The 11,873-nt window shown below is 40.6% G+C and overlaps 1 protein-coding gene across 1 annotated transcript in view; it reads left to right on the forward strand.

Moving 5' to 3' along the window:
• CHM (CHM Rab escort protein) overlaps positions 1-1,732 on the forward strand; it is a 54,184-nt gene extending 52,452 nt beyond the window's left edge. The window contains exons 14-15 of the mRNA XM_039331745.1: positions 94-263; positions 1,043-1,732. Of these exons, the coding sequence (XP_039187679.1) occupies positions 94-263; positions 1,043-1,228 (356 nt within the window). The 3' untranslated portion in view covers positions 1,229-1,732. The remainder of the gene's footprint in view (positions 1-93; positions 264-1,042) is intronic.
• Positions 1,733-11,873: the final 10,141 nt, after the last annotated feature.

The raw sequence follows: 11,873 nt of genomic DNA on the forward strand, positions 1-11,873 counted from the left end.
CCCCAGTGCTTCGTCTTTCGGGTTTTGCTGAATCCTTAAAAGTTTCAGTTCCCCTGAAAGCTGAACGCTAAGACAGTCATCTTGTGGTTTCAGATGGGGAAGATGAAGGGGAAGGAATCAAACCTCAAGTTCTCTGGTCCGTGTATTTCAACATGAGGGATTCCTCCAGTGTTGACAGGTCTTCGTATGAAAATTTGCCCTCCAACGTGTATGTTTGTTCTGGGCCAGACGGTGCACTGGGGAATGATTGTGCCGTGAAACAGGTAAATCGTTCACTTTTCTGGGTAACGTAGAAATACAGGTGAGTAAAGCAAGCAACTTCTCTCAGGCCAAATATATATCAGGTATTTTCTTTGGGGGGGGGGAACTGAATACTAATTTAAAACGTCTTGCGTGTATTTTCCCTTCTTGCCTACGTCATTTAAGAATGAATGGCGACTAGATTCTTCGTGGTTTCAGTCCTTGAAAACTTGACTTGTTTGCTCATACAGAGCCACTTATTAACGAAGCGTCAAGCATATTTATATGTTCTGAGCCAATTTCTAGATTAAAAACTACCCATGGTATGGTATGGGTTCCTTTGGACTCTCTTTCTTTTGATATCAATTGAATTTAAAGCCCATGGCACTGTGTTCATACTTCTTTACGTTGTTCCCTGTCTTTTTAACACAGAGGGGAGTTTCTTATAGCTCAGGGTCTATAAGTAACTCCCTTCAAAGTCTTCTGCTGACAGTGTGTTCAGTTAAAAACTATCCTGGGAGCTTGGCAGGCTAGGAGGGAAGAGTGAGTGAGTGAGTGAGTGAGTGAGTGAGTGAGTGAGTGAGTGAGTGAGTGAGGGAGGGAAGGAAGGAAGGAAGGAAGGAAGGAAGGAAGGAAGGAAGGGAAAGAGAAAGAACTGGGTCAAAGCATCTAGCTGCTAAATTGCATTGGCCACCATCTGTTTGATAAATAGGTTTAACAAACTATTTGTGATTTGATAAAATAACCATATTACACAGATTGCCAAAAAGGCTTCCAAAACAATATATTGGTTTTCTGACAGGCTGAAATCATCTTTCAAGAAATGTTCCCCAGTGAAGAATTCTGCCCCCCACCTCCGAATCCAGAAGACATCATCTACGATGGAGATGGGACCCAGCCAGAAGATCCTGGATTCAGCAACCCACCCGAAGGCCAGGCAGAGAAGGTGCCAGAGAAGAGCCTTAAAGAAGAACCACCTGAGGAATGAGGCAGCGACAAGGCCAGAACCGCAGCCTCGTGTCTTCAGACCCTGAGCAAAGTTCCAACACTTGTCATGCGTCATGTGTAACTCCAGGAATTTTGGGTGGGACCTTTGCGGAGCTGGTGAACAGACTGAATTGAACGGGGAATATGAAGGGCCTTCCAGTTCATGGGTTAAAAAGTATTACATGCTCAACTCATTTCTCCTCAAAATCCATGTTAATATCTTGTAAATAAGGCTTTCAACCGATTAGGCCAGTTGGCCAAAGTCAACAGTAGCTCCATATGTCATTTGGCTTGTTTTCAAAAGACGGGCAAACTGATTCCCAATCCCCTCTCGTTGGGAACATATGTCTTCAGTTACGGCACCAATTCTTCTTGAAAGGAACACCTTTCAAATATTACACGGTTCCGTTTGGCTTGCTGTACAGAATAATATCTGAAGTGGCTTTAAAACTCACTGTCTTAAACTCAGTAAAATTGCATAATAAAGCTTTCTTGGAAAGGGTGAGCTGATCGCGTTTTTAAACATTTAAACACCTGTGTATTGAATTTGCCATGGGCCAATTTTTGAACTGTTCCAAAAAAAGAACGTTCTAGAAACTCATTGTGGATTCCCCCCCCCCTTTCTGAATTGCATACATACAAATGTGCTTTAAAAGGACAACATGGTATGGCAAAAGAAAGGAGGACAAGCAAAGCACATTAGACAGGTATGGCTCAAAAGATGATACTTTTTTTTCCCTCCAAAGGAGTCATTTATCGGTAGGATAATTAATCATGTTTAAGAAAGATAAGGTTAATTGCATTTTTTAACGAGTGGCGGTGTTATCCTTGAAGCCCGTTGAAGTTCATTCAATATTCACACCTTTTTATTCCCCCGCTGCTGAAGTGATCCGGTCGACAGTGAATCCTCTTGAGCAATATTTCTAAAATAAAAGCCGTATTTATGAGCAAACGTCTTGAGGAGGGCCTGCACACACCTCGGCTGAGGGAGGCGGTGACACCACCTGTGGTTACCGCCATCTTTGGGGCCGAGGCAGAAGAAGGCAAAAGAGATGCAACCTTTCTTGTACGTTGGTGAAACAAAACAACCACTTCTACAAATGCAGGGCGCAACATAGAAGAGCAAATCCATCCGGACAAGGTTCAGCAGTCCCATCTGCATTTGAAAGAAAGAGGTCACTCTTTCAAAGTCCACATTCTGGCTGGAGAGGACCATTGGTTTGAAAGAAGGGTAAAAGAAGCTATTTATGTCAACATTGAGCACGGGAAGGGATAAGATACCAGCTATCCCCGGTCTACAGCACAGTCCTTTCAGCAGTTCCCAAAAGATTGGCCACCTCCTGTTGGCATTTTGATACGGGTGACCCTGAGGACACAAATTAAACCCCCCAAGTGGCTTCGAGAGATCTCAGGCAGAGTACTAAGGTCCAGATGACTGCAAAGAAATAGGATCCTTCCAACGCCCCGCCCTCTCCCATCCAGCCAAAGCTAATCCTTGCATCGCCCTCACCGTCCTGCCAGAACCGATGAAAGCTTCTTGGATGAGACACGAAACAACTTCTTAAACAATCCAGTTGCCTTTGGAAAAAGCACTTTTGAGATGCAACCTTCATTTGCTCTGATTGTCCCAAAGCTGCCTTTCCCTAGTTTTCCAGGTCTGCAGGTAAACCACTCGTCTTTTGCAACATGATCTGCATTTAGCTTAGCATCCCCCCCCCCCCGAGATGGGCTGTAGATAGAGAAAGGGATAGGAAGAAAAGAGAAGTCAACAGTGAGGAGAAATACAAAGGGGGTGAGAAAAAAAGAGATGGGAGACACTATTAAAGAAGGATTGGTGGAAAGGGGTCTTGGTCTCACCTTCCCTCAATTGACCGTCTTCCATTCCAGAAGCCTATTCAGAAATGTACACATCTCCTTGCTTGGAAAGTAAAGGTATGGAACCTCAGTGGGTGAATATAAGTCAATGCAATAGTCAAATAACTTCATCCAAATAGTCCTTGACTTACAGCCAGTCACCTAGCAACTGTTCAACAGCAACTACCTGTTTATAACCTGGATTCCAAATTCCCCTCCCCTGCAGTCACGTGACCCAACTTGGGGCTTTGTGCAACTGGGACACACGGCGATTTGCAGCATCCCCACAGCCACGTGACCTCGTTTTTAATGATGGTTTTGCCAAAACCCGGCATCTCCTTCAGGTTTGCAGCAAAACTGCGCCCCTAGCAAACTACAGGTTCATTTTAATGACTGCTTAACTTTATGACAGAGTCTCCATCATGGATGTAAGTCGAGGAGTGTCTGTCCATCTGCATAACTCGCAGATGAAATGATTTATGCATTTCCTGAATTGATGCATTTCCGAAGAGGAACTGTGCTTTTTTTTTGAAGCAGCTCCTGACAGCCATAAATTCGTAAGCGTGAATATCCTCCGTCCTTTATTTTGTCGCAAGCCTCAGGGAATCAGGATGACACGGCGGCCTGCCAATGTAATAAATAATCACGTATCGATAATCTAAATTTTACACTGCATTTCACAGGAAATTGGAGGAAGCAGCAGCTTCTCCATTTGCACGCACGCCGCTCTTAATGCACGCACGTGCAATTCCAAGCGCGCACACACGCTCATTGCTTCCCTTGTCGTTTCCAGCAACCCTCAGTGATTTCCGAAGCCCATCAAAAAGTTGTTAAAAGGGTCTGCAAAAATCCACTTTATGTCTTTCCCTCTGTTTGCCTGCAAATGGAACCGTGGCAGTATACCTGTCACAGGCATATTAACAAAATAGTTCGTGTACACAATGACTTAGGAACATGTGACTTCTCTGGGCTAGGAAGATCACTTTTAAAATTTTTTTTTTATTAAGTACAAAGAAAAGAAAGGATTAAAAACATTGAACATGGTAAATCGTCTTTGACTGACATCTCAGTCCATATTGTACCGTAAATGCCGGCGTATAAGACGACTTCCGCGAGCGCTGAAATCGGCGCCAAAGACGGGGGTCGTCTTATACGCCGAGTTGTCTTATACTCCAGAAATACTGGTAGTTTCCGGCGTATAAGACGACGTTCTAGGAATGCGGCCCGGCTATAAAGACGGGGGTCGTCTTATACGCCGGGTCGCCTTGTACGCCGGCATTTACGGTACATTAATTACATATAATATACCTATATACAACTATACATTTCTAGTCTCTATCTCAGTTTATCTCTTTACTGTGACCCATTTTTTCCCCTCCATCTATAAAATTTATTCCATATTCGATAACATTCTGTTTCTTCCTGATTTTTTAATCTTTTAGTTATCCTATCTAGTTCTGCACAATACATGATTTTCTTTATTAGTGCTTCCCCACTCGGTACTTCCATTGCTTTCCACTTTTGAGCAAATAGTATCCTTGCTGGGATAATTAAATGTGTCCTTTTTATTTACATTTTTCTCTAGTATTCCTAACAGTAATATTTCCGATTTGTATTGAATGTTTTGCCTAGTCATTTCTATTGCCTATTCCCAGACCATATGCCAGTACACATCTTTCCTGCTTCTGCCTTAAAAAAAAATGAACTTTGCATACTGGCGAAGATCACTTTTTTAAGGCAAAAGCAAGATAGATATTTTTCCTTTTACCCTTTCTCCTGTTCCAGAGACGAGGATATCTGTCCGTGTAATGTGGCTTACAAGCTGAAGAGTGCCTCTCCTATTGAATTATATAATGAAAAATCAATCAGTTTAATGGTTGACAAACTTTGACATTCAAATAAAAATGTTCCTGGCATTTTCATCAGCAACCTGTAGGCACAAATTAGGTGCAGTGACTTTAATTTATGCAATAGTGAGGCTCTGCCAAAACATTGTACAAATGACTGTATAATGAGGCAATAATAACTACAAAGGGAGGCAGCAATAAAAAAAAGAGCATACAACTCAAAGCTAGGCTTTCTTTTAAGGGATTATATCAATTTCCTAGTTCTATCATATGAAAAAGCGTTGTCTGCTTTCTTTTACCACTCTGCTCTTATTCTAAAAGAAATTTCTCACACATATGTATGCATATATATTATATATACACACATCTACACATATGCATGCACACACATATGCATACATATACATACACATGTGCACATGGAAAGGAAAAGAGAGAAAGGAAAGGGAGGGGGGAGGGAGGGAGGGAGGGAGGAAGGAAGGAAGGAAGGAAGGAAGGAAGGAAGGAAGGAAGGAAGGAAGGAATTTGAATTAAGTTGAAAATGAAACGGAGGAAAAATCTCTTTGCAAAAACTTTTGGGAAATCCAAGAACAAATGTTCCTACAGTCTCCTTTTAAACAGCTGTCTGGTCAAGATTAGTCAGGCTTTCCATGCAGTTGAGTAGATGCCTGTTTAAAACTGAACTCTGTGGAGCTTCCTTCAACCCAAACCCAGATTTTCGCTGAAGGCTGCAGCCCTTCAAAGTCATAATTTAGAAACCAAAATAAAGGATGGATCCTGACAGCTGCGTTCCTTCTCTCTACCAAAGCTTGCTTTCTCAGCATCAAAACTCCAACGCATTTGCAGTCATCCTCTTGTGTCAGCAGCAAAAATGGAAGGATTCTCTGTCACCTGTCCTGCAGTCAGCAGAATGAAGGAAGAATAGAAAGGGGGAAAGCCACCCCAGAGATGCAGAAATGTCCTTTCAGCATTAACGTAAATATCAAGATGATTTACGAGTTTGTGGCTTTCTTCATTTTTGTCTCGGCTTCTGAGGCCTTCATTCATCAAGATTTTTACTCATGTAGATCTCCCATCCCCACGGATGGTTTGCAAAGCTTCTCAATCAAATTGAGAAAGTCACCACCAGCTTTTTCACCCAACGATGGGAGCTCTGGATGGAATGTGGCCTCAGTTGGGTTGATCTGATTTTTTAAACTATTTTGAACTCAAGAGAAACCAAGATGTTGTGTTCTTCAAGATGGTGGTTGTAAGGTTGCCTATTCTGGAGGATCTTCTTCTCTTTCAGGGATGGACACTTTTCCCCCCCAATGGAAAATGACCTTTGCAAGAGAAAATCCATTGGCAGGAGATGGTTAATGTGCAATGTACGGAGAGAACTGTGCAAGCACATGCTCAGAACATCAAGACTTTTTTTCTTTTTATCATGATGGAAGAAACGAAACAGTTGCCATTCCTGTTTTACAATTAACTGTGAACGTTCCCTTGTTGAGAAGGGGAGAAGATACAGAGGCTAAAACTTTCCCCAGGCTGAGAGCTTTGATGATACACTTCCATTATCAAAATGGGTTGAGATCAGGACAAAAGAAAAAGAAATTGATTCCGTTAATTGAAATGCATGAAAAACATTAACTGTAGATTCATATGATTAGTTCCACGATATTTAAACATCTCTCATCAGGTCTTATTAAAAATTAGAATTCAGTGATTGCCGAGGCTTGGTGAACTACATGTGGGCTTAAAAGGTTGAAGATCACCAACTAAAAATAAGCTTCAGTGATTTTTCTATAGTCTCCTAACCTTCACTGCTGCCTCATAGAATAGAATAGAATAGAATAGAATAGAATAGAATAGAATAGAATAGAATAATGGAATGAAGAATAGAATAGAATAGAATGGAATAGGAGAAAGAATAGAATAGAATAGAATAGAATAGAATAGAATAGAATAGAATAGAATAGAATAATGGAATGAAGAGTAGAATAGAATAGAATGGAATAGGAGAAAGAATAGAATAGAATAGAATAGAATAGAATAGAATAGAATCTTTATTGAGAATAGAGTCAGATTTTTAGAATAGAATAGAACAGAACAGAATAGAATAGAACAGAATAGAACAGAACAGAACAATAGAATAGAATAGAATAGAATAGAATATTGAGAATAGAGTCAGATTTTTATAGAATAGAATAGAATAGAATAGAATATTGAGAATAGAGTCGGATTTTTATAGAATGAATAGAGTAGAACAGAATAGAATAGAATAGAATAGAATAGAATAGAATAGAATAGAATAGAATAGAATAGAATAGAATAGAAGGTATATTCACATTTGAATGAATTTGGGAAATATAGTGGATTGCAAATAAATTGGGAAAAATCAGAAATGATGTTATATAATTATAGTAAATAATTAAAGATGTATTAAAGAAAAATATAAATTAAAAATAGTAGATGGTATCAAATATTTAGGTATTGACATCCCCCCCCCAAATATTCAAGAATTAAAGATAAATTATGAGAAGTTAAAGAAAGGTATAAAAGATGAAATGAATAAATGTGGAAAAGTAAAATTATCATGAACCTTCAACTTCTAATTGGAGATCTCCAATGGGAAGGACCCTGTTGTCTTCAAATATCATCTATAGCAGTGGTTCTCAACCTTTTTAATGCCGCGACCCCCAACCGGTCGTAAGTCGAGGACTACTCAACCGGTCGTAAGTCGAGGACTACTCAACTGGTGCAGCACCGTTTGCAGAATGGGACTTTTGGCGGGCTCAGCAGGGCAGAGACAGCCTGGACAATTCCTATTGGCTTTTGAAAGCCAATAGAATTAGACTCTATTCAAGAGAGTCTATTCTATTGGCTTTCGAAAGCCAATAGAATAAAAGGGAGTAGCACAGCTAAGGAAAAGGGGGGAAAAATGGTGGACTGCATTGTTTGGTGACCCCCGTGAAATGGTCGTTCGACCCCAGATGAGGTCCCGACCCACAGGTTGAGAACCACTGATCTATAGCACTCCAAAACAGCTCTTCTATTAGAGGATCGTTCACCTAAAATCAGCTTCTTGGTTGTTTTCATCCACGCTTCTAGACCAAAGGGTCTACAAACTTGGCAGGTTTAAGACTTGTGGACTTCAGCTGGGGAATTCTGGGAACTCACGTCCACAAGTCTTAAAGATGCCAAGTTTAGAGATCCTCAATCTAGACAAGCAGCCAAGAATGGAACTATGGGACACATTTTCAAAAGAGGACCTTGCTCCTGGACCCAACTCACTTTTTGCCCACGTTGAAATCCCCCAGATTTCAAATATTGTTTCCAGACTCTCAGCCTCTGCATCGGCCAACCGTGGCTTCAATCAGCATTCATCCGCACAAGGGGGAAACTCATTAATGCAAGGGAGATGTCTCCTTCAAAAAGCAGCAAGGAAATGAATGGTTCTGCAGCCAGGGCCAGGAGTGGATGATAAGGCGTGGAGACTGCACGCCAACAGATGAAGATGAAAAGAACTATTGAATAGCTGCCTCATTCACTGAAGACCATCCATCCTTAGTCCTGACAGGCAGGGCTATGACAGCTGGGAGAGGGAGATTCCCATCATGCACTCTGGCAGCCCCCCACACATGTTGGCTCTGTAACCAAATGGAAGTAAAGGTGACTTCCTAAAGCTGGGGAGAGAAGCACCTGATTATCTTGGTTTAGCATCAGATAATCTCATTTTCCAAACTTTTTTTCAAACAAAGCCTCTTTGAAAAAAAAAAAAGAAATCAAAATATCCTTGGTAGCAATCCCTTACATTGCACTTTCTCTCAACTCTCTTCAAATTTATTTCCTCTTTCCCATTCCAAGCTTTGAATGTGGGTGTCTGTTTGAAATCAAACCACTATTGCTTTATAGTGACCCCTGCTGGGAAAATTTTAAAAGAGGTCTTCCTTTTTTAAAAATTTTTTAATCCCGTGAATTCAGGCTGTACCAAAACTTCCATTCTAAACTTTAATCGGGTCTTCTGATAGAATTTAGTGTCTGAATCAACCGGAAAAATCTGATGAGCTTTGGTAAATAGAATAGAATCTTCCCGGGTTTTTACTTTGAACGACACATTTACATAAATATTACTTTTGCTACTACCGGTAGTATAAACACAGTACTGTCAAGGAAGGGTTGTTGGAAATGTGTGATTGCTCTATTTTAGGAAAAAGCAATGTGTTTTGCTAGCCAACAGACACAGCAATGTGTGTTACTCTGGCTGAGATTTCGTGATATCTTGCAATAATATTTTGTACTGTTCATATTATATGGGAGTGAACCAAATGCCAGTGACTGTTGATAACATATAAAGCAGATTTTTTTTAGCTTTTTCTTTCTTAGCTTGTGTTTTTTAGTTTATATTTCATTTTTTAATTTTCTTTTTAAGATTGAAGATTGTCTTAATTGTGTGCATCTCAATTAAACAAAAGAAAAGAAGAGAACTTTCAACTGAGAGCTACTGATTGAGAGGTGGTGTTGAGAGTTCCATTCCAGTTCAATTAAAATGATCTCAGCTAAACAAAGGCATTAAATAAATTAAATGGATACTTAATACAGAACATACAAATTCTTCTGGAGACAACTTTTTGGTAGATGCTCTTTGGACCTGCCCTTGTCTCTCAGCCCAACCATCTCACAGGAGAAAATAGGAAGCAAAAGGTATTTTTGCCATCTTGATTTAAAAAAAAAAAGGTGGGATAAAAACCTAATAATTCTTTTAGCATGAAGGAAGGGTTCAGGAGCTTCAGCGATTCTGAGTGTAGTCCTAGCAGGAGCTCCTGATTGAGTCCCCCTTGTTGATAAGATGGAAAATAGAGGAATGAAGATAAGGATCCAGAATAGGATGTTTAGGAATTCTGGGAGTTGAAGTCCACGAGTCTTAAAGTTACCTAGCTGTAAGGTAGATATTTGTCCACGTGGTCACCAGAAGTCACACTAACTGTAACCCAGAAAGATGACCAGTTGGGAAAGATTTTACTGGATGAGATATGGAGTTATTGGTAAGAAATGGTTGGAAAACAAAGACATGGATCTTTGTTGTTGTTAATTGCGAAGTCGTGTCCGACCCATCGCGACCCCATGGACAACGTTCCTCCAGGTCTTCCTGTCTACCATCTTCTGGAGTCCATTTAAATTCACACCTACTGCTTCAGCGACTCCATCCAGCCATCTCATTCTCTGTCTTCCCCTTCTTCTATTGCCCTCAATCTTTCCCAGCATTAGGCTCTTCTCCAGTGAATCCTTCCTTCTCAATGGATCTTAAGTCCCATTAAAAAAATAATAATGATAATCTAGAAAGGATCTTTTAAAAGCAAAGAAATTCTCCAGGAGAGGGCGCTGTTCTCCTACTTTTCAGACACTTTTAATCCTGTTTACACAAATTATTGTTTCCAACTGTAAAAACTAGGTTGTATTAAACGGGAGGATTGTGCATCCTTCCCATTTTTAATTTACTCTTAGGAACACCATCGGTGTTATATTCAAAGCATAACTTTCCATTATGAATAGTGCTTTTTAGCCCTCCCCAAGTGATTGCGACTTGTATATTCTTCATTTTAGAAGATTAAGCAAGTGCTAATTTGAAAGTTGTTATACGCAGGAGGGCATCAGATTGGGGAACCCAACTTAAACCCAGACAGATGTTTTTGCGACTGAGGAAATCTGAGTTGTAATTCCGAGAGTTAAAATTAAGGGATCTTGTTCTACTTTTAAGAGATGCACAGTCAACTGGAACATATATGTGGCACACTCACACACTTTTAAATGCAGTTTTGAAAAGATAACTGGTCTATAAAAGTGTGTGTGGGGGGGTGACTCCTGGCAGCTGTCTGGGCAAGTTCCTGCAGTTTTATTGACACAATTTCAAACGACATTTGCCGTTCCCTTCTTCCTAAGGCTGAGAGAGAATGACTGGCCCAAGATCACAGCTGGCTTCATAGCTATGGCAGGAAACAGGACTCATGTTCTGTTGGTTTCTAGCTGGGAGCTTTAACCACTAGACCAGGAGTTCCTAACCTTTTCTATACTTTGCACCCCTAGAACGCTTTTCTATGTTCTTGCACCCCTTACAAAAGTTTGAAATAACGGCAGTGAATTATGCATATGCACTACAATTTTGAAAATCCAAGTTTTCGCCCCCCCCCCGTGGAATATTGTCTTGGTGCAAGCCCCCCTGGTTGGGAACCCCTGCACTACACCAGGCTGGCTCTCACTTTATACAAGTTTTATAAAACTTTACAAAAGAACTGAAGTTAAAACCCAACCCACAAAGGAAGCTGATATGTTACAAAAAAAATTAAAGTAATTTTTTTAATTTTTTTTTTTAAAAGGGAATAACAAATTTCCGTGACCTCTAGCTCAGCTACCATACCAACTACTGGGATGTTTTCTCCTATTTGGGTCTGCCTTTTCTTCTGATCCCATAGTTGTTTGATTCACACAGATGTTTAGCTTGTTGTTCTCCCAGCTAGCCCTCATTTTCATGAAACACACCCTGTAGCCCTTTCCATGCATGCTGAGCTGCCAAAAAAAAGGGGGGGGGGACTGGCTCTTGGCAAATGCAGAGCATCTTGCTTAACTACAGTATCAGACCCCCAGCCAGACGACATGAGATCTGGGAAAGCTAATTAAAGCAGAATATTGTCGGGAAGAAGCAAAAATTAGCACCTAGATTAAAACTTAACTAATATAACTTTCAGGGCAGGGTTCAGCAATATGAAACACTCTGCCTTTCTACCCCCTAGAACATTCCTTCTCCATTCTTGTTAAAGATTTGCAGCATGTTTTTCTGAAAACACAACTGACATATCTGCCATAAATCAATTGTCCTTCCCTCCCTTGAATGGAAAGGGAGGGAGGGAGAAGAAGGAAGGAAGGAAGGAAGGGAGGGAGGGAGGGAGGGAGGGAGGGAGGGAGGAG

The sequence above is a fragment of the Crotalus tigris genome, unplaced genomic scaffold, assembly GCF_016545835.1.
Source record: "Crotalus tigris isolate CLP2741 ecotype Arizona unplaced genomic scaffold, ASM1654583v1 scf7180000017622.5263843, whole genome shotgun sequence".
In the NCBI taxonomy this organism is placed as follows: Eukaryota; Metazoa; Chordata; class Lepidosauria; order Squamata; family Viperidae; genus Crotalus; species Crotalus tigris.